At 50.6% G+C, this 22,373-nt stretch overlaps 4 protein-coding genes across 4 annotated transcripts; 3 read left to right on the forward strand and 1 right to left on the reverse strand.

The window, feature by feature from the left end:
• Positions 1-828: 828 nt before the first annotated feature.
• On the reverse strand, positions 829-4,514 carry PV07_06208 (uncharacterized protein; the record flags this gene model as incomplete). The annotated part of the gene is made up of 6 exons (XM_016393163.1): positions 829-1,311; positions 1,367-1,455; positions 1,974-2,115; positions 2,217-2,495; positions 2,553-4,331; positions 4,383-4,514. The coding sequence occupies 6 exons, from the start codon at positions 4,512-4,514 to the stop codon at positions 829-831; spliced, it is 2,904 nt and encodes a 967-aa protein (XP_016250682.1).
• Positions 4,515-9,698: 5,184 nt separating this feature from the next.
• Positions 9,699-12,546, forward strand: PV07_06209 (uncharacterized protein; the record flags this gene model as incomplete). Its single annotated transcript, XM_016393164.1, has 4 exons — positions 9,699-9,768; positions 9,825-9,839; positions 10,068-10,518; positions 10,587-12,546. The coding sequence occupies 4 exons, from the start codon at positions 9,699-9,701 to the stop codon at positions 12,544-12,546; spliced, it is 2,496 nt and encodes an 831-aa protein (XP_016250683.1).
• Positions 12,547-14,681: 2,135 nt separating this feature from the next.
• PV07_06210 (uncharacterized protein) lies at positions 14,682-15,694 on the forward strand (the record flags this gene model as incomplete). Its single annotated transcript, XM_016393165.1, has 5 exons — positions 14,682-14,823; positions 14,885-15,048; positions 15,116-15,360; positions 15,419-15,582; positions 15,639-15,694. The coding sequence occupies 5 exons, from the start codon at positions 14,682-14,684 to the stop codon at positions 15,692-15,694; spliced, it is 771 nt and encodes a 256-aa protein (XP_016250684.1).
• Positions 15,695-16,207: 513 nt separating this feature from the next.
• Positions 16,208-16,531, forward strand: PV07_06211 (uncharacterized protein; the record flags this gene model as incomplete). Its single annotated transcript, XM_016393166.1, has 1 exon — positions 16,208-16,531. One exon carries the CDS (start codon positions 16,208-16,210, stop codon positions 16,529-16,531), a length of 324 nt encoding a protein of 107 aa, XP_016250685.1.
• Positions 16,532-22,373: the final 5,842 nt, after the last annotated feature.

Consider the following 22,373-nt stretch of genomic DNA (forward strand, 5'->3'; position numbering starts at 1 on the left):
GGTACATACCTCGCGACTCAGGCTGCCGATAAGGAACTCAGCGAGGTGCTGTCGTGCGTCTTCGCTGTGTCCAACCTCATCAAATGCTTCGGTTGCGTCGACTCCTCCCATGTCAATAAGGACTTCCTGCCCACCCCTGCGGCTGAAATTAGCAATTTCTAGTATAAATGAGTGATAGCCACAGGGAAGACTTGCGGGTGGTGGTCGACAAAACTTGTAATATCGTACACTTTGTCATGGATGACAAGATATAGATCTTCCTTTCTCCGATGATTAACGACTTCAGCGACGGAGATGGTCTTCAGTCCTTTGGACGTCTTGTCCTTCGCGGATGGTGCCATTGATGAAATGCTAGCGGGCAAGCGCTCACCACGAAGAACTTCAAAGAATGATGGGCTTTGAGGACGAATCAGCTTAGATATAATTCCTGGCTGTTCTTAAGTTCACAATGATTTGTCGGGAGTCAGAGCGCTCATGAGTTGGCCCTGAGCGTCTGTAGTAGTCCTTGCAGATAATTGTCGCGCAATTAATCCGGGTAACCATCTCCCCTTGGAGGGTCCCTACTATTGACAATAAGCCGCATTTCTCCCTAACAAAAAAAGTGGCGTGAATGTTGTCCTTGGGGTTCGCAAGTCTTATCAGTGTGCGCAGCTCTACAGACCGGCTGATATTTAGCGACATAAACTGTCACCTCAGATCAAGGCGGAAGTGCAGTGCGACTAAGCGCCCAAAACGCGCTCAGACACTTGCAATCCGGCTGGTCGTCAGAGACTGTTTTCCAAAGAATGTTACGCTCTATCAAAGTGTGATAAGGATATGTGATGACATTCATTCCTGAAACTTGAAGGACTCCAATGCTTTGCTTTCACAATTATAGTCCGCTTGTCCCGTGGCCATGTTCACAGGGAACGAAAGATGCTCGTGGATCCATTTCCACTGGCCGTCCTTTTTCCTCGCGATTCCAGTTCTTCGAAACGTGATATTAAACGGATCCCCACCAGCCTTTCCCCACGTATGCTGGTAGCATGTCGAGTAGGCGTGAGTCGGTGAAAGAACAACGATCTCTAGATCTTTATACTCCATCTGCCCATCGACATAATACGGGAAAACATTCTCGAAGTGTTCATTGAACCTCCCGCGCAGAGTAGTCCCGAACATATCATAACTCAGCATCTCGTCGAAGTCGTAGAATCTGCGCGATTTGCCGGCTCCCGGGTCGTGCATGGATTCTTTGTTCCAGTAGCGCAGCCATCCTTTATACAGCTGCTCCAGAATTTCCTGCTCCTCTTTTTCAAACTCGGGTTTATGATCCTGTGTCAAATTAGACTCTCTGGTGACCCCATCAGTACAACTATGCCGTTCCCACCGTGCTTTTTGGCAAATGCAGGAAGTCGTAGGTCTTATCAATACTTGGGTACTCCTCCTGCAGGGAAGTCAGGGGGCTTTGCAACATGTCTTGAGGAGTCATCAGTATTTACCTCATCCTGCACCCAGCCAGACTGCCTCCCATGGGCCATGGTTATATGATGAAGTATTGATGAAATTGGAAGGCTGATGTGTTGTTAATACTGCAATAGAATACAGCACTTCGAATGTTTCTTGTACATCATATACCCGACTCGAATCTCGATTGACGGACCGACGATGAGACAATTGCACCGTGATAAAGTAGCACCACCAAATTACTCCGCATATGATCACTCTGGAAGCACAATTGGTCCGTCGGCCTCTTCGTACTCTAGCATTACTGTATCAACACAAACAACATCAAAGTCTGGGGTCTGCTCGTGTGACAGATACGCCTCTTGGGTGTCTGTGATCAAAGGTAGCTGGGCATAATCATAACTGAATAGTACCATCAATACTGATTAAACCAGGAAATCATATTGACTAGGTTCAGAATTGCTTCACCAACTCAGAAAACTCGGGTTTAATTCAGTAAAGCGCCAATAAGCGTCTTCGTAGCCATTTACATGCGGCTTGGCAGTAGGACAACAATGGACCACACACTGTCTTCCAGTACGTCTGTTGACCCCCTCCACCTTCTACCTTCAGATTCTTGACTCTGGGGAGATTGATCTCCTGTAGCGGCCAGTAGACCTCATGACCAAACATCTTCCTTTTCAAAGTTAGCACTGATCCAAAGGAGGGGAAATGCTCTGTAGACTGTATCTAAAATGTTGAATGAATTCAAACACTTGGTGTAGAAGACTTACCAAATACTGACCAGAGCTTCTCATTATCTTGACATAGCCTTCAGCCTCCTTCAATGGCACCCCCTTTCCTCGAGCCACTATACGTACAAGCTCATCATTCACGTCTTTGGCCATACGCGCCGCATCACCGCACACATAAAAGTATGCCTTGTGTTGCAAGAGCTCATAGATCATGTCGGATAGTTCGGCCAGGCGATGTTGGACGTAGATCTTCTTGGACGTCTCTCGTGAGAAAGCGGTCACAAGTTGAAACCTATCACCGAGTGTGGCCTGGTGCTCCTGTAATTGTGTTATTCAGCCTAAATCGAAGCATATCTTGTCCAAATAGTGTCTTACCTGCCACTCCTTTTGGTATATGAAGTCTTCTGATCGCTGCCTGCACCCGAAAAAGAGAACAGTCTTGCCAACCATCTGGCCCGACTTTACCAGGGCCGACCGCTCCTGGAGAAAGGCTCTGAAGGGAGCTACACCCGTGCCGGGACCAACCATGATCAGTGGCAAGGATGCGTCAGAGGGAAGTTTGAAACTGGAGGGCCGAACGAAGAGTGGTACTTTGGAGACGTATCTGTTCCGAGGGCCGTCGAGGTTGTAAGTCCTTCCATTCGGATCCGCAGAGACGTCTCCCGATCGCTTCTGCTTCAGGGCAAGGAGATAATTTGTGGCAACCCCTTTCAAAAACTTCGCATCCGAGTCCACTGGCCGAGATTCCACCACTGCAGTGATAGCAATTCTCTTGCTTTGAATCAGCGAGGACGACGAAATGGAGTAATACCGGGGCTGGAGTCTCCGCACACCCTCAACGATGGCCGAGAACGGCACGCCAGAGAAAGCGTGAGAAGGGCTCAGCCTCTCCAGCAGTTGTGCCAAGGTCATGCATTTCACCGCCACTTCTTGGTGGAATAAATCTTTGTCCTGGCCCAACTTTGCCATGCTCGCGCGAACGGCATCTGTGGGACTGAACTGAGCCAGAGTACCAAGGAACTGCCGCGAGACTGGGCCACAAATCTCCAGATAATACCGAACTGCAGCTTCGTAGGTGGTGGGCGATGGGAAAGGAACCTTGCCTTGGGTGTCGACATGAATGCTGAAAACAGTATTCCGTTTCTCAAGAAGTCCGAACACCCTCAGGAAGCGCTCCACCTCCATATCCGCATTCATCGGCCAGATCCCCAAATGATCGCCCGTCTGGTAAGCCAGCGTAGATTCTGTGATATCGAACTCCACATGCAGACAGTTTCGCCCTGGCATGGTGAATAGTTCATAAGACTGCACTATGGGGGAAAGGTATGGATTTTGCACCCCATATGGGCCCCGCTGCACTCCGGAGAGGTGGGCCGCATTTGGTTCTCCGAGATACACAGTCAGTGCATTGGGTTCGGCATCTGTTTCTTGAATGTCAAAGCCGGGTTCATAGATGGCCTCCCGCTCTTCCAGGTGCATGTGCGCTGAAATTGTCTTCCACAAGGTCTCTTTCCAGGTCAAAAAGTCCTCTTCTGTTGTTCTGTTGCCCCCATCATCCCCTTCACCCGTTTCACAGAGCCGGGAAGCACCATGGGCTTCTAAACATTTGTCCACCCGCCGCACCACAGCATTGTAGTGCTCATATGTCGTATTACCCAAGCCGAACGCCGCGTACTTCAATGCTCCCAAAGGTGCTTCATCATCCGTGGCGAAGAGCGGATTTTCGGCCGTGATGAATTCATAAAAGTCAACGGCGTTATCAGTGGGTTCTCCTTCGCCGTAAGTTGCCAGAACAAAGATCGCAATGCAGTCACGGGGAAAGTCAGCCAGATTTTCGTAGTCATAGTCTTCGAGGTCGGCGACCAGAGTGGCCAGCCCAAATCGTGAGTGGCCTTCCTTGGCCAGTTTAGACGCATAATCTTGGGCTGTACCAGTTTGCGATCCGAAGAAAACGACCAAATTAGTTTCCGTTCCCTTTATCCGCTCAACAATGTTCCTGGAGCCACTGCTGCTCTTGAAGCCTTCAACTCTTTTGAGGTCTTCCTGTGCCTCCTCCGGCTGCCACCCAATCAAGCACCATCTTGCCAAATACAGGAGGGTGGCAAAAATCAGTAGAAGGAGGAGAGCTGAACCATACATCCCGCTCACCGATCGCTGGAACAAATTTCATTAGTGGTGCCAATTGTGATGGTCCTCTGGACTTACCAGTTTATCCCGTACGGTGGTGTAGATTGAGGTCGAGAAGAGCAAAGTAATAAGGTCCGTATATCCGACATGACCACTGACTAGATTCGCTGGCGAACACAAACTGCCAAGGTCAACAGGGTGCGCTATCATCTTCACCGCTGTGATAACTTGAACGTAGCAGCTCGCGAGGCCTTGAGATGAAAATTAAGATGATAAAATAGTTGCCTCGAAGGAGATGAATGTTGGAGAATACTCGATTTTTAGAGTTGCAGGGCGTAGTTCCACGAAGATGATTTGACCATCCGCACAGCCGAAACGCTATAGATTCATTATGATACTCCGGTAAGCGGACAAATTTCCCTACCACGCGGAGAATACGTCGGGTCAACGCTGGAACTCTCCAGATGTTGGTCAATTCAAGCAAGAAGTCCCGGGTATTTCAATCCGAGAAGTAGGGAGCTATGTTAAAATCTCCCCAGCCAAGCTCCTCCAGTGGCCGACCATGAAAGTCAGTACTAGCTGGATAGACCAAATTCATTGCAATTAAACCACTTCTAATAGCAAGCAGCAGGCCGCGGTTGATATGGCTGCTCCAAGTAGTCCATCTCCTCCTCCGACAACTTGACCTTCAACGCCAGAAGCGCGTCATCAATTCTTTCCTTGGAATTCAATCCCAGTATCGGACATGCGCCCTTTTGCATAACCCATGCGGTTGCAATAGCACTCATTGGCGCATCCTTCTTGCGTGACAGCTCTTCCACCCGCTCAAGGATAGCTTTCTGTACCTCAACAGCTCCATGGTGCAATTTGTGCTCATCAGTTTCTGATCGTTTCGTGACCGTGCCCCATGGTCTCGCTAGAACACCTCCAGCCAATGGCGACCACGGTATAGGACCAACACCGGTATCTGCGCAAAATGGCAGCATCTCTCTTTCTTCCTCGCGATAAAGGAGGTTCAGATAGTTTTGCATACTGATGAACTTGTGCCACTTGTTCTTCTCGGCAATGGTTTGTAGCTGCTGAAATTCCCAGGCTGACATCTGGAGCGTCCACTGTTGTCAGTAAATTATGAGCAAAATGCCGAGGTGGAGGCTACACTGACTGAGCTCGCTCCGATATAGCGGACCTTTCCGCTGTCCACTAAGTCGTTCAGTGCGCGCATGATTTCCTCCTTTGGTACATCTCTGTCGAGCCTGTGGATCTGAAAAACGTCAATGTAGGTGCCCAGTCTTTCTACGCAAGCCGCGACCGCATCAAAGAGTTTCTTGCGGCTCAACCCGACTCGATTAGTTAGACGTCCATCATTGACCATGCACTCAGACAGTGGGAGTTGGCTGCCGTCTTGACTCAGGGCAAAATAGCCCTTGGTGAGAATGACAACATTTTCGCGAGGGATGCTGTATACTTTCAGGGCTTTTCCTAGGATTCTTTCACTTTCTCCATGTGAATAGATATCTGCCTAGATTTGACGAGGCTGTGAGCCTCCGCAAGTCCGTAAGTGTACAAAACTCACGGTATCCCATGTGTTGATGCCGCATTTGTACGCGTACTCGATGAGTGGAAGCGAGGATTCTTCGTCATGGACCCAAGGTTGCCATTTACTACTTCCGAAAGACATCGCTCCAAGGATGACTTTGGAGACCTTGAGGCCCGATTGCCCTAGTCTTAAGTTCGTTCTCAAAGTCAGGCAAAGAGGACATAAACAATAATCATCATTATACCTCACCGAGTATATTCCATGACGAGCCCCCCCTTGGAAGCCTTCTTCCTTGCTTGCGACAGTATTGGCACTCTCCAACAACAACAGCGCAACGTGGCACAAAGGATGAGTAAGTACCAGAGTTAATGCTTCTCTCTTTTCAACCTTCGAGGTCTGACCGTCCGAGCACCGTAGCTAGAGAGAGGGTGTGCAAAGGAGAAGCAGTAACCTTCTCACCACAAACCAAAGAATGTATGGGACTATAAACGGATGAAGACCTATTGAATTATCCCATAACTATTTTCAGCAACGTAGAGCATGAAATTAGGCCGCAACATCTGGAGGTTTGAATTGTCCCATGGGGAAGTAGAGACCGCGGAGCACATCAACACAGATCTGTACATGAGGGTCATGAATTCGGGCCGTCTCCAAGACAAGATTATTCGAGATCCGGAGGAAATGAAAACCTCTTCTATGGACCCCGTTCATTGATCCCTTGCAGGTTTGGAACTTGTTAATACTCTGGAGATTTCTCTCAGAATTATCATAATATTGTATATAAGACCATCCGGCTCTTGGGGAGAAAGGGAAAGCATCGTTTTCCCACGACCAAAACAGACTCGCGCAGCACACAATGGGTCTCTACGAAGCTGATGGGAGGATACGCCAACTCCAACTCCGTGGAACCCCGGCTTGGACGATTGGTCTTGTTGCGCTTCTCGTTTATGGCCTCTATAGGTTGCTTCAAATTGGACGAAGAGACAAGCGCATGCCTCCTGGCCCATCTACGCTCCCTCTGCTTGGAAATCTTCATCAAATACCACTAACTGGACTGTACAAGAAGTATGTTCCCCAATCTGTCTCGACCTGGGCCAGTTTCAGACGGATTGTTGACTGCGACGCAGGTTTCAAGATTGGGGTGAGGAGTTCGGCGGCATCTATTCGCTTAAATTGGCTTCCTCCAATGTGATTGTCCTATACGACCGTAAAGCCGTCCATGAACTCGTGGATAAAAGGGGTTTGCTTTACGCAGAGAGACCACACAGCTACGTGAATGATCTGGTCACTCACGGCGATAGCCTTGTGTTCCAGGATCACCATGAGCGGCAAAAGGCTAAACGAAAGATCACAACACATAATTTTTCAGTTTGTCCCCAGCGACCCGGCCATTGTAGAATACTGACAAGCCCCTAGCCAAAAATACTTGACGAGAGAGTCGCTCCAGTTCAAGACGCCGAGTAAGTAAAAGTCACCCTATATCCTTTGACCTTTGCCCAAGTTGTGAGAATCCTGCATTTCTGTGTAGAATCAGGGTCGAATAATAGCTAAATTGACCCAGAGTGACTGTTTTGATGAACGATCTCGTTCAAAATCCCGACGACTTTTACAATCACATGAAACGAGTTACCTCTTCAATCGCCTGCATCTTGGTATTTGGCCAGCGAGCCAAAAGTTACGAGGACTTCTGGGGCCATGTAAGGCAGATTTCCAATGAGAAGAAACCCGTTTGAGTTACTGACCAGCCTCACAGTGTGTCTACGACGCGTTAGACAGAGTATACTTCACCAATCTGGTGCCTACTGCGACTATTACTGATGGCCCTTCCTAGTTCGGCGAAGCGCTGGAACCAGGGGCTAACCCCCCTGTCGATGAGTTCCCTATACTCAAGTACCTACCTGAATTTATGTCTCCCTGGAAAACTCGAGCAAAGCACGCTGGAAAAGTGATGAATAAAATATGGGGAGAAGCACGCAGAAGAGTCGACGAGAGACGACGGCGGGGCGATATTCGCACCTCACTTGGCTCTCTTGCTGACAAGCTCCTGGATGAATACACTGAAAAGGGTTCACCGTTGAGCAAGCAAGAGCTAGACCACTTCTTTGGTCTGTTGGTTGAGGGAGGAGCGGAAACGACCTCCTCCACAATGCTGACGCTCATCCTCTGCCTAGCAATGAACCCCCAAGTCCAAGCAAAAGCTCAGAAAGAGCTGGATGCTGTCTGCGGCACAGAACGGTAGGCTTCACCACCGAGCCCTGAACAATCGGACCGCTGATAACATCTCATAATAGTATGCCCGAATGGTCTGACTTCGCCCAGCTTCCATACATCAATTGTGTCATCAAGGAAGGAATGAGATGGCGTCCGGCGTGAGTTACCCAGTCAGTTTTAGCCGTGCGCACTTGAAATGTTAATTTTATCAAAGGGCGCCGGTAGGGATCCCGCACCGAGTAGCGGAAGACGATTTCTATGAGGGAATGTTGATCCCCAAAGACTCGACCATTTTCATCCCTTCCTGGGCTCTTCATCATGCCGAGCGCTATGGTTACGAAGATCCTTATAGCTTTAAGCCTGAGAGGTACAAAAACCACACGAAACTCGCCAATGATTACGCTGGAGGCGCAGACTATAACAATCGAGATAAGTTGTCCCTTCCCAAGAATGCCTGAATGACGTCTGGCTAATTGTTCTTCACATCATTATGGCTACGGCAGTGGACGTCGGATGTGCCCTGGAATCCACTTAGCAGAACGAACGCAATGGAGAATCGCAGCAAAGTTGCTTTGGGCTTTCGAGATTGTTCCAGGCATCGATCCTGCGACTGGACAACCTCTGAAATTGGACCCGGACAACTATAACGAGGGTCTTCTACATGGCCCGGCCCCCTTCAAGTGCATTTTCAAACCAAGGAGTCAAACGCACATTGACATCATCTCGCGGGAGCTCACTAGCGCAAGAAAGTTCCTTGCCCCTTACGAATAGTGGATGAGGGAGATCGAGGCCGAGATCATTGACGAGACAGACGGCCATTCTCATAGCACACGCAGTCACTGCGTAATTCCTGCTTGGCCAGTTAACGCACCACTCCGAAATGTATTGCGGTGGCGCGCCTAGGACAAATAGGGAGACAGATGGGAAACAGTTTTGCTCACGAAAAGGACTACCCGTTCCAACGTCCCAACATGGCCACTTCTTAGACGCGACCCCTGCGGCTGCTATGTGCACTTCCACAGCCTTGGGCAGATAGGCGAACCTCCGTAAGTTTGGTGCCTTGTCGAGAAGTGGCTGTGGCTCACTGGAGACAGGGCCTTGGTCTGGCGAAGAGGAATCCGATAGAAGGACATGGGAGCAAGTCAATAGGAGTAGTCGAATAGACTTAGAAGAGCAGCACAGGACTTGACCAGACCAAGCAGGTCCTCATTGAATCACCGCGGAGTGCTTTAAGCCCGAAGCGTCAGAGCTACTTTCTACATACGGCTAGTAGAAGGTTTTGGAGCTGGGTCTACATGTACTACTGTAATATCTCTCGGAGATACTCCGTAAGCACAAGTTACTCCGAGGGCCACAGCGGGCCAATTTCGCCCACCCCAGTTATGCCACAGTTGGCTAGCCCATATCTCTCTGGCTGAACCTAATGGGCAACAGCCAGCCATATCTCATCAAACGCAGGGGTCAATGTGCCTCTCGTCCGTGGTACTAAAGTTTTCCGTCTAGCGAGGAGATGACCTCGGCGCGGGGTACCCCAGGGGGCCTCCTAAACAAAAGATAAGCTCCCCGCGGGTATCTGTCGCAGCGTTCGGGTTTACTATCTCGCAACTTTCTAACAATGGACGTCAAAAGCTGGTCTGGTGTCGAGGATGATGTTGCGACAAGAACAACAGCAGCTTCCTCCGGCCCACCCGATGTATCTTGTGAAGCTTGTCGAAGGTACGACAATCAGGCACTCTGAAAAAAATGTGATCCTGCTGACTATGGACCGACAGACGAAAGGCGAGATGGTGAGTGTCTTCGCAGTCGTGCTGACAAGGGGGAGCCCCTACCGTGGCATGGGGTCGAAACTGACTGTCGTAGTGATCGTAGAGTGCCCTCGTGTAGCCTCTGTCTCAAAAGTCTCCAAGAGTGTACTTATCCATCCAAACGGCTTCGGCCTGGGCCAAAGACGGGTAATGCGCTCCTCCAGTGTCAGCTACTTGCTCAATTTCACTGACTCAAACAAACTGTACCAGGATCGACCCAGAAGAAGCCGCGACGGTCGAAGAAGAGAAAGTCTCACGACGAAAAAACCGCGGGCGCACCGTGCGATGATAATGCAACGACAGCACGCCGCGGTCATCCGGACTCAAATGGGGACGAATTCTCAATGGCTTCAGACAGTCAACCCACGGAAGGCTTTGCATACCTGCAACCACTTGTCACCCCTGAGATGCCACTGTCTCCAGACACTACTGCAGCAACAACGGTCAGCAATCGACCAGATATCGCCACAAAGTCTTCATTGTTCGGCATGGATCTTCAACCTGGGTCGGATAACTCCTTGATCAAATCAAGACTTTGGTCGCAGCCTGTCCACGAGACAGTATCCCAGGATGCCATTATCAGCGTGTCCATGCGTGATTCAGACGCGATGCTGCACGCCTCCCACGCTTTGAACATCTCCCCTGCCGTGCTGGAGAGATTGTAAGTGAACCTTCCGCAGTCTCCTGACACAGGGGGTTTCTTCGTCAAACTAACACTCAATCCCACAGGATCGATGCGTATTTTGCCAACATGACCGCATTCTCCTTGTTCCATCGGACAACATTCCCAGAGAAGCTCAAGCAGATGGGGCCGTCCCTCTATTTATACGCTCTCCTAGCGTCGATGTGCTCTTTTTCTGCCCGCTTTGTCACTGATGCCGAAGACCAGGTCGGAATGAACCACTTCAACCAAGAACCGAGCAAAATCCCCTGCGCGGAACATTTCCACCAGGTAGCCTTGCGTTTCGAAGAAGAATCATTGACTCAGTGTTCGGACGGCACTCCGCCTCTGGAGTTCCTGCAAGCAATTATCTTGACCACTTGGTTCCAATTGACCAAAGGGGTCCATGGTCGCGCCTGGAGGTGGCTGGGAACTTGCATTCGTGTGGCATATGAGTTGAACCTGCACTGTATTGACGCACACAAGCCCGAAGGCTATGTCCCTCGCACTGAGGCCGAGATCTTGGCCTGGAGCCAGGAGGAAGAACGTAGACGCTGCTGGTGGGCGGTCTGGGAGATGGATTGCTTTGCAAGCACGATCCGACGAGTCCCCACTGGACTCAGCTGGACACAAAGCTCGACTTTGTTGCCAGTGGAAGATCAATTTTGGTTCCGGCAGAATTTCCATCCCAGCTGTTTTTTGCCGGCAAAGCCTGGGGACCGGTGGCAAGCTCTTCAACGAAGTGGGAATGAAAGCCCCGTGGCTTGGATCATCGTCATGATCTCACTGTCCCGGAATGCCCAGACACTTTCACTATCAGAGAAAACGCTTAGCGAAACACTAGACAAAGACGACTCTACCATCAACCACGCATCCGAAGCCTGGAAGACGGCAAGCAACACCGAGGAAGAGCTGGAACTGCTCTCGCACACTCTACAGTGCACGCTTCTTGCACTTCCAGACTCCTTGCAATATCACAACGAGGCTCTCAGGTTTACCTCTGTGGATTGCGATCAAAGCCCCGTCAGCAGCGTGTTAGATCACGCCAGATATAGCATTTATGTCCTGACAGAACTCACAAAGTTCATGATTGCCCACCACTACACGTTCCACAAGGGCGCGAAGCCTGCTAGACCGCCACACGGCAACGCAGATATGGATATACACGAGGCAAACAGCCAACCCGGAATTCTCCTCATGTGCACCACGCGCAAGCCCAACGTGCAAGGCTTGAAGCAGTATGTCGAAGCTTCAAACAACATTGTTTTCCTTTTGAACCGTTGCAGCAGCACGCACGTTCGTTACGTCAACCCATTCCTAGCCACGACCATCTGGCTGGCGGCGACTGTGCAGCTTCTCAATAAAAAGTTCGGGCCTCCCCCCAGCGGCAGCCGAGACCTTGCCGACGCCAAATTTAACGCCTTGAGACTCACATACAAGCAGTTTGTCAGGTTCTGGAACACCCCCGTGGGCCTTCTACAGATTCTAGACTCTCTAGAAGAGCGATTTGACCGTCTGCTTGGGTCGGGGTCGAGGTCTCCCGTTGACGCTGTCAACAAGAGCTCCAACCACGGCGGGGTTCGCGACGAACGGCGGGTTTTCGGATTTCCAGAGACATCCATCCGCTTTGGTGATTCGTCCTCAACTGCCCAAAAGCGCCCTTCTCCTCCGTATACGGGCGGTTTGACCGAGCCCAACCTGACCGGATCTGGAGTGAACGCGATGATCGCTTCTTCTGTACACTCATCTCAAGCAGCAGTCGACGAACAGCATAAACACATCTTACCGAGCTTCGGCCCGTCAGTTATGCAGTTCCCACAGCCTGGCCTATCTAGCGAAAACAAAACAGCTTGCCAGACGGGACCAGTGGACACAAATGTCCAATTCGACCACAGGACCGCAACTGATCCAATGTTGGATCCCATGGATTTTCCTCTAAATTTTGACTGCAACAACGATGATGATCTAAATCTCTATCTCAATAACCTTCTGTCAGGGTCATATTGTGGCAGCTTGGGCCCCTTGTAAATTTAGCGAGAATGAGTTGGGGGAAGATCTGGAGCGATCTGTGTTTGTTCTCACCCTTGATTGGGTTGCTAGATATCGCAGACAGCTTGAAGGGTCATAGTCTTTTCGAGACAGTATATCGAATTCAAAGCCGTCAGAGGCGTCTGTTTAAACTGATGATTGACTATTCTTTGTGTTTGCACCGAATGCAATTGCGCACAGGAAAGCTTACGTTGCGTCCAGCATCGCTAAATTTCTCATGATTCTTGCAATTACAAAAGAGATGTTGGGGGGTTTTTCCATCATGTGAATGAGAATTCAGCGACGACGACGGAGACCTGCAGAGGTTTAGCTCATGGTTTTCCAATCCGCTCTCACCCTGGGACATAGCTGCTCAGTCTATAGCCATCGTCAGACCGTTCAGGGCTCGCCCTCTCGGTTCTAGTCGTTTGCAGTGACCAGAGTGTATTACGGGGACTTTGATGGAATTGAAGATAGTTCACTGTCTTGTCCCAGTGACTTGAGCATTCAATGCTCTGCCCACGAGGGTATTTGGCGAGAACACCTCGAACCATGGGACCCGTTTCTCAAGCTAAGGCGGCACACCGAGGGTCATGCCACCGTCCACCGCATAAATCTGTCCAGTAATCCATGAGGAGTGCTTACTGCACAGGAATAAAGCTGTACCTGTGATATCCTCGACGGTCCCAAGCCGAGGCCAGGGAGTGGCCTTCTTCATGTGTTTGATAATCTCCTTGTCCTCGAAGTTTTTGCGAGCCATGCCGGTCGCTACGGTGCCGGGGGCTATACAGTTGATGTTGATCCAGTCCTGCGCATGGTCTAGGGCTCCGGCCCGGGTCATGTGGTTGATGGCCGCCTTTGTCGCGGAATATGCCACTTCATATGGGAAAGCAATGCTCGCCGCGCAAGACGAGACATTCACGATCTTGCCTCGGCTGCCCCAGGCCTCGTCAACCTCTTGCTTGAGGAATTGCCGGATCGCCAATCGGTTACACGTGGAAGTACCGAGTAAGTTGATATTGACCATCTTCTGCCATAGGTCATTATCCTCGAGGGCGAACTTGCGAAAAGGTGCCCAGTAACCTGCACAGTTGACGGCGATGTCCAAACGTCCAAACTCCTAAATATTTGGGTCTGGGTTAGCCCCTTTTGACCTATTTGCCAGTCCATCTGGCCGACAAAGTGACATACCGCAATACCTTCCTTGAAGGCATGTTCAATTTCCGACATTAGGGAAATGTCAACTTTGAAAAATATAGCTTGGCCTCCTTGCTCGCGGATCAGCTCAACCGTGGTGACTTGCAAGTCCTTCTCGAACCCTTCTGGGTTGGCCTCAGGTTTGAGATCACAGCAGATGACACTGACGCCCTGCTCCGCAAGGCCAAGAGAGATCCCACGGCCCATGCCACTGCTCGAACCCGTGACAAGGGCCACTTTACCATTCAATGACTTCTGCGCCATGATGAAAGGGGATTTTTTTTTTAGTATTGGCCGATTTGATGGCTTGCAGTGAGTTGTTGCAAGTTTCTTGGATCTGTCAAAGGGCAGTCAGTGTCTCTACGGTCGACAGATCTCTGTCCGATGTTGGTAAAATGCTGAACTCGACCAATGCTGTAACTAGGAAAACGGACGAGACTTGATTTAATAAAAAGAATGTCGCGGAGTGACAATGCGCCAAGCCTGTATAGTCTGGCCAAGGGTCAATTGTGCGGGCGCCACCCGGGTGACAATTCATTCCTGAAGTTAGGCCGATGGAAAAAGAGGCGACGACCTTGTTGCTCCTAGCAGGCCGCACTCTTTTGGTCGACACCTTTCCGTCTCTGTAACTTCGGACGTGGGCCCCTGTAGTTGAATCAGACCGAGCCATTACCCGCTCCAAGCTCCTTGTGTCATGTTGAGTCTTCGTGATTTAGCCCGATCGCTTCCGCCGAAGACCCTGGTGGCATTTAAAGTATAGAATAGAACCATTCACTGGGATCAAGCCACGTATTCCTGTGTTCTCTTGATTTTTACGATTACCATTGAACGGCACAAGGAGGAGATTTGCAGCTAAAGCAAGCCTACCGATAGGGACGTTAGCTCTGGGGCCTCCTCTCCCATCCTTGTGTCGAGACTCGAGACGACAACTTCCCACCATGCAGGGCAAAGTATTTGCTGTGACCGGTGCTGGATCAGGCATTGGAAGGGCCACGGCTGTGAGGTTAGCAGAACTTGGCGCTCGAGGTATTGCGATAAGCGACGTGAATGAGACCATGCTGGAAGAAACAAAGAAGCAATGTACGCACGAAACTCGAGGTGAGCCGTTTGGCAGACATGTTCTAGGCTTATTGTTCGTAAGGCAGCCGATATCCCGCAAAGGTCACGGTGAAAAAGGTCGATGTGGCCAGTATCGAGGAGGTTAATGCATGGGTTGATGAGGTTCTTCGGGACCATGGCAAGCTAGACGGTGCTGCAAACATTGCTGGGGTCGCCGGCGGTGAGGGCCAAATAACCGAAGATATAGTAAGACTCGAGCTCCGATTCATTCATTCGACGGTCCGGTCAGCCATATACTAACGGAATAGTCTAGGTCCAGAAAGACTGGGAGAGAATGATCTCGGTTAATTTAACTGGGGTGATGAATTGTATGAGGGCTCAACTACAGAAGATCTCGAGGCCTGGAGGTTCGATCGTGAACGTATCTAGTACCTCCGGCCTCAGAGGTCTACCGAAGAATGCCGCCTACGCCTCTAGCAAGTTCGGTGTCATCGGCCTAACAGAATCAACTGCCGCAGAATATGGTAAACTTGGAGTTCGAGTTAACGCCATCCTACCGTAAGTCAACCAATTTCATACACTGCTTGCGGGATATTGTGCTAAATATCTGTCCTAGAGGCCCGGTCGATACTAAGATCTTCCGTGATGGAGAAAAGAAAGGGCTGTTTGACTCTGAGCTACTAAGCGCTGGAACCCTACTGGGTCGCATGGGCAAAGCGGAAGAAGTAGCGAAGGTGTTGGTTTTCCTGCTGAGTGATGATGCGTCGTTTGTGACAGGAGGTGAGCTACGCTTTCACACCTACTCCAGCTTGCCAATACTAAGAACGGAATTCTAGCACGTTGGACGGTGGATGGAGGTTATTCTGCGTGCGGTTTCTACAGGTCTGGATGAATGGACCGTTATGTGGGCATCGCATGTCGCCATATGCTTAACGGTAATGGTCCCCTCGTATGGTTTTGTTTCCAAAGCCTTCGATGGAGGCTTGAAGGCTTTCAGGATCAGGAATACCACTGTTATAGCAGAAGTCCATGGCGATTAAACGCCTGAGGCTGTTCAGACCTTGAGCGAGTGGTCTTGATCCAATTCCGACGTCCAACGATATACGATATTGAAAAGCAGCTGATTCCGAAGATTCTCTTCAAGGAATGCCAAATTTGTTTGTATCTTTCGTGCGTAATACTTTTAACTACCTCCCTTTGTCCACATTCATTGTGGGACCTGGGAAGCATGCGCTCTGAGCATAGAGCTTTATATGTCATGCAATTGGAAAGTTTGTATAGCAGTATAAAATCAGCTCGCTGCTGATTCGTTGTTAGAAAAATGGGCTATTACAGATGCAGTTGTAATATGTCTGCAAAGGGGAGGCGATTCCGGGAACCACTTTGCCTTCCTCCAGGCAGTAACATGGCAGCAATAACCGAGAGTGAGCTCGGAACTTGGGCCTTCCAAATATGTGAAACACCCAAGACTGGGAACCCAGGGGCCAAGTTATGGGGACCTTCACAGACTCAGGACTCTGCTTACGCTACTCAGTACGCGCCTCAGGGCTCGCTAGGCCGAGCTCCAAGTTGCACAACCACAGCTCAGAATAGCCTAGTCATCACTCAGGCCAAATGGCGGAACGCTCAGGTCCGAAAACGGAAATGGACTTTGGAGAGGTCAAGACTCGCGGCTGAGTATGGTGATATGCAGAAGCCTCAGAGAACCTTTCCCTCACGAAGCTTGTAAGACGCCATAGGGCCCTTCGTTGAACGTCTGGCAGGTCAGCAATGGTCAATGGTCCAGCAGCTCGAGGTTTTGCTTGAGCTCTTGAGGGTCCCCCGTTTGAATGTCAAAAAGGTAGCAAAGCCTCGCAATCGTGATATACAGCTCTGGGTAGGCCATATTCATGCTTGGACGGTTTCGAAGTCCGAGGGAGCACGGCCAGTACTTTTCTAATTCAGCGGCGCCGTGCGAACCAGACTCGGTAGATAGATGTCGTCAGGCCGGAATTGCCACAAGACGCTGCACACTGTTATCATGATTGCGCCACCAGAGGCTCATGCAAGAGCCAAAAGCTCCCAGTGATGTCATCTACCTGTGGGGGGAAGAAACACAAGGACCGCAATACCAAAGGTCTCGAGAAATAGAATACTTTGCGGTGAAATAGCAGCACAGCAGCAAAAGAGCGGGCTACCGCCATCCGCTTTTAGCAAGCTATCATGCCTGCTGTTGACGTACTCAGTTGTTGGCTAACATTAACTCTGACTGGTTTATTTTGACTAAACGCGCCGCACGTCATCTGTGCTGACCAATAGAAAAGGCCTGGTTGTGAAGAGGTTGTCGTCGAAGGAGGCAGCTCCTCCCAAACCGAACCGGCTTGCTACCCGAGGCAATAATGGCTGCGACGATTGGCCATGGTAATTTGGGCAAACACCAGCGCCATGCTCATTTGGACATTACTAAGTATCTCTCACTAATTAAACGACATGGTTCGACTCTAGCTGCTACGTGACTGCGCTCGAGAGGCACCGAATGGTTCCAATATAGAGCCCGCAAGGGAACAGCAGACTGTGCGACAAGTATAGTCAATGTTAGCACTGCTATACGTCTCAAGATACCATGTCTGAACATGCGACTCTGCAAGACTACTTCTCGTACACTGGCAAGGGGAATATTGACCTCACGGTCCTGGCGCTGTTTAGCTCGTTCCTGGGGCTACTAACTCATCTGTACTGCCAACGATTCGAACCGACAGCGTTGTGAGATCATTTCTCAAGGGCCCCAAAGGTCTGGCGATATGCTGATGTTTGATCAGAGGATTTCTTTCCTTCGTCTCATTCCTCGATGTTCTGGCATTGGCATACTTCGCCTGGACAGGAGTTCGAACAGAGACCACCGTATGGCTCATTACTGCCGCTAATGCCTCCTTTTGGTCGAGTCTTTGGTATTTGTGGCCACCAAGCTCTTTCTGGAGGCCGTGGCTCAGTGAGCTGACGAAGTTCAGCCTTTCGATTGCCACGTATCGACTGCTGCTCAGCCCGCTCAGAAGATTCCCGGGCCCCATCTGGGCGCGACTCACAAAAGCCGCTGCGGTCTACGAAGCGTTCAACGGATACACCCACTTGTGGCTAGAGGACCTTCACGAAAAGGTTGAGACTTCCACACTGACGGCGTGAAAAATCGAGATCGATATTTCTGACGTGTGGTCTAGTATGGAGACGTTGTCCGTGTAGGGCCGAACGAGCTGTCGTACCGCTCCGTTGAGTCCCTTCCCGAAATCCATGGGGCACGATCAGCAAAGATTGCAAAGGGTCCGTGGTATGATGGCATACCCGACCAACCAGCCGATTCCATGGCCAGCGTAAGAGATCTTGCGGAACACAAGCTCCGGCGTCGCATCTGGGACAGAGGATTCAGTCCAAAGGCCTTGTTGGGCTACGAAGCACGAATCTTGCAGCATGTTAACGTCATGTCGAAGCAAATACGCGCTCGAACTGGCCGTAAGCATGTCCTGATAGATGGCGCTCCGATTTAGAGAACCGTTGTGTCTAACAGGGGCTCGCAGAGGTCCTCAATTTCAGTGACTGGTGTGACTTCTTCGCCTTTGATGTCATGGGGGACCTTGGCTTCGGCGAAGATTTCGGGATGCTCCTAGAAGGTGAGTCGCCTGTAAAGACTATGTACCCGGACAAAGCATGGCTCAGGGTGGAACTTGTAGCGAAACCACACCCCTACATGGTATTCATGCATCACGCGCTGCGCATGCTCTCGATCTTCTCGCATATCCCATGGTTCAAACAACTCAGTAAGGCGCAGTTGACAGCGCTTTCGTTCCAAAGATGCTTACAGAGTCACAAGTTCCATATCTTCCCATGGACGCCCAGGCCAAAAGAGATAGTCAGACCTTTTTCAAGATCAGCGATGAAAGATTCCAGCACCGCAGGGAGAAGGGAACTGACCGCGACGACATTTTCAGCTACCTGCTCTCGGGGAATGAGGGACAAAGGTAGTCGCATCGTTTTATATGGTGTGAAAAGGACTCTGACTCTGAAGCAGGCAATTGACCGATGCGCAGCTTGCGTCTGATGCCGCTGTCATTATTGTGGGAGGGTCTGATACTACTTCTGTTTGCTTGACGTAAATCTTACCCCCATCCGCCTTGGAATTACTGCCAACCAGTTGTTCTCCAGATTCCTATTCTACTATCTCTGCAAGAACCCACATACTCTGCAGACGCTTCAAGAAGAGGTAGATGCTCTCTGGGATGGAGTCAAGCCTCAAAATGGCGCACTTTGGGGTGAGCTGATCTCCGGGACGACGTGTTCTGTGTCGTTTGCTGAGAATTCGCCAGCAGCGCAAGCAAAATACTTGAATGGTGTTATCAACGAGTCCCTTAGACTCTACCCACCGGGACCAAACGGTATGCAGAGAACAACTCCGAAAGGCGGTTGTTTTATCGATGGACAATATCTTCCAGAGGGAACTCAGGTGTGTTATATTCACCCTTCTCAACGCGTGTCTTTTTTTGATTACCCCCGAAAACTGACTCCCCGGCCCTTGTACAGCTGAGTGTACATGGATGGAGCATGCACCGAGATCCAAGGTACTTCTCACATGCCACCGAATTTATCCCAGAACGTTGGGTCGACGAGGAGAGGCCCGCCGACTACCATCACGATACGCGTGCGTTCATCCCGTTCAACCTGGGCCAATATGCCTGCATCGGAAAAGGACTTGCACTCCTTGAGATGCGGCTCGTCGTGGCCGAACTGGTAAAGAGATTCGACATTACCCTTGACGACTCGCACGACGAGAAAGCCTTTCAGCAAGCTGTGCGGTCTAATCTCTCACTCCTTAAAGGCCGACTTCCTCTTATCTTCACGGAGCGCATGACGCAGTGATCCAAACGGGGGATGAGATGAAAAAAAAAAAGGAACTCTGATGGTCGCGATATCGACTCCAAGGTCAACTACGGTCGGGGGATGCCTTTAGTCCTCATCGCCAGCAGGGCTTTGCCTCGTTGGATACACAAGGCTATACGTTCATGGGTAGCATGCAATAAATGGATTGCCTCCAGTTCCTACGTCAATTTGCCAGTGCAAGCTACAATAGAGTGTGACTTCGACCCCATGTTCCCAGGTATGACTTCTCATCTCCAGGCGGCCAATGAACAAACCCTTACGCTCCCGTTTGAGCAGCGTCCATTTCCGTGGGATCGAAATAGTCCTTCCACACCGTGAATTTCCCCCGCTCATTGACTTCGCCGACGCCGACGACCGGCAATGACATCTTGCGTCCGAGAAAGACAAAGGTCTCCTCTCTCTCAACCAGGACCGTATTCCCAGTCACGGCCAGGCTTTTGACCGTGACCCTGAAATCTTCGAGTACCCCGGCGAGGCTGGTGAAATCTCGGCGCTGCGCCTCATGCTCGACGGATGGGGGCTTGCGCATTCCCCAGATATAGAACTCCGCGTCTGGAGCGAGATGCTCGAGTATCGAGTCTGGCAGGTGCGAAGCCGCGTGTTCGAAAGCGTGGCATAGCTGCCGTGCTCGGTCCTCGATATCGGCAGGATGCATGGGACCAAAAGCTGTACAAAACATCGTCAGCATCGCATTCTGTATGAATTGGTACTGCATCTGATTGCCTCGTGTCAATGAAAAGCGCGATTCTCACACGATGAGACTACGAAGCGCTTTCCGAGCACTTATACTTCTGCAGCAAAATTCAGGACGATAGGACTCGTGTGTGACGCTATTTATGTGAAGGGGCATGGAACCCTCGATGTGCTAGAGGCAACTCCCCGGCCGGCTTTAGTCAGGCATCGTTAGTTAGAACCCGGTGCCGAAACGCAGTCAGCGTTTTCTTCGTCAAGGCGGGACGATGAATTCCAATTATTCCACTTCGACATGGTTGCTGGCTGAGATCCCCATGCCGTCCTCTGCTAGAGGGACAATGTAACAATGGTAGACCACACGCTTTTCATGCGTGTTCTTCTGCCTCCCATCGTCCGCCCTCCTCCCCGCGAAGTCAGTGCTCGTCTAGTCAGTCAGCAAGATGAAAGAGCCTTGTTCTCAGACTATATGCGTGCCTTGACCCGCAGTGAGATCTTTGCGAAAATTTCACTCCACAGCCAAGTTAGCCACATGAATTTGAACGTTCCAGCGCAGACATGAATGATATCACGTAAGTTTAATTCGTGCCAAGCGGAAGTCATAGGTTCGCTTATTCTCGAGCATTGACAACTCCAAGTCATGTTGATTCGAGCTGTGGGCCGTAGAGTCGCAAATTCCTGGAGGCCCAAGCAAACGGCGAAAGGCTCGGCTGAGAATGTCGTCGGCATGCTGGACCTTCATCCGGAAAGATGAAGAGGTGGCCGGCGGTTGAGGCAAACTCTTGGCTCTTGGTGACATGCTCACACTACTGCCGATAGTGGGACAAGAGCACTTTTCGTAATACCAAATCCTCCCACCGGGCCGAATTGATCAAGCACTTGTTTTCCCGGTTAATTTTTGTTCCACCGTGGAAGTCCAAGCCCCATCATAGGCTTTCCAGCGCAATGTCGAAGACCCAGGTGGCAAGATCGTGATATCTCTGAAGTACAGATGTGGTCATGGCCACGGGCATCGGCATCTGGCTCCGTTCCAGCGGCTTGAGGTGTGTGCCTTTGGCCGTGATGTCTGCCTGTGCATCATACAGCTCGGGATACTTTTCGAAAAACGCCGGGTCGATGCGAAACGTGGAGGCGCCGTTGTGTGCCCCAAGCAACTTGAACGCCTGGAGCGCGTACTCGGGCGACTTGAAGAGTGACGCTGCGCTCGGGGCCGGCAGCCAGACTTGTTCATTAGCATTGAGGCCGACATCTTCAGGGAAATGCTCCAGCGCGGTGTCTCCATTCAGCCTCGAAAAAAGCGATTTGAGCTCCTGGCTCAAATTCGAATAGCCTTCCCGAGAGGGCGCGATCACCGAGACAAGATCCCATACGCCCACGTATCCGGGCCGTGGGCTGAGGTCTTGGATCAGCTTCGACAGGTCTCCCTCGACAACGTAAGACGTCCCTATGTCGCAGATTACCTGGTCCAAATCAGGACTGTTTGAGTAGCCCAGGAGCACGCGGTCGCGGAGGGATGGAAACGGTATCCAGTCAATGATTGCGGCGTGGTAAGTTGAGAGCTGAAGACGGGTAGGTCGGTAACAAGTGGTAAGGTTGTCGTAGGTCATCTGATTGGGATTCAAGCGCCACATTATGAGTCTTGCGATATGAATATGAGCTCTGGTATAGGTATGCCAGGCCGTCATATTGGACCAGGCCATGGAGACAAACGTCGACATCATGAGCTCAGTGGCGCTTCGAAGCCTGACAACAATGTAAAGTTAATTTCCAGATGGTCAATGTCAGACATAAGAACCGTTTAACTTGCCGTTGCATACTGTGATTGAGCAGAGGTCTCGATTCGTCCCACTTCTGTTTCAAACAAGACTCGAAGACCAGAATGTGTGCAGAAAAAAGCGAGTTCGTGCCGAATAGAATACCCTTGGGAGTGCTCAATTGAGTCCTGGGAACCACATTCCCTTCATTGAAGCTTGTGC

The sequence above is a fragment of the Cladophialophora immunda genome (assembly GCF_000835495.1).
Source record: "Cladophialophora immunda strain CBS 83496 unplaced genomic scaffold supercont1.3, whole genome shotgun sequence".
Taxonomy (NCBI): Eukaryota; Fungi; Ascomycota; class Eurotiomycetes; order Chaetothyriales; family Herpotrichiellaceae; genus Cladophialophora; species Cladophialophora immunda.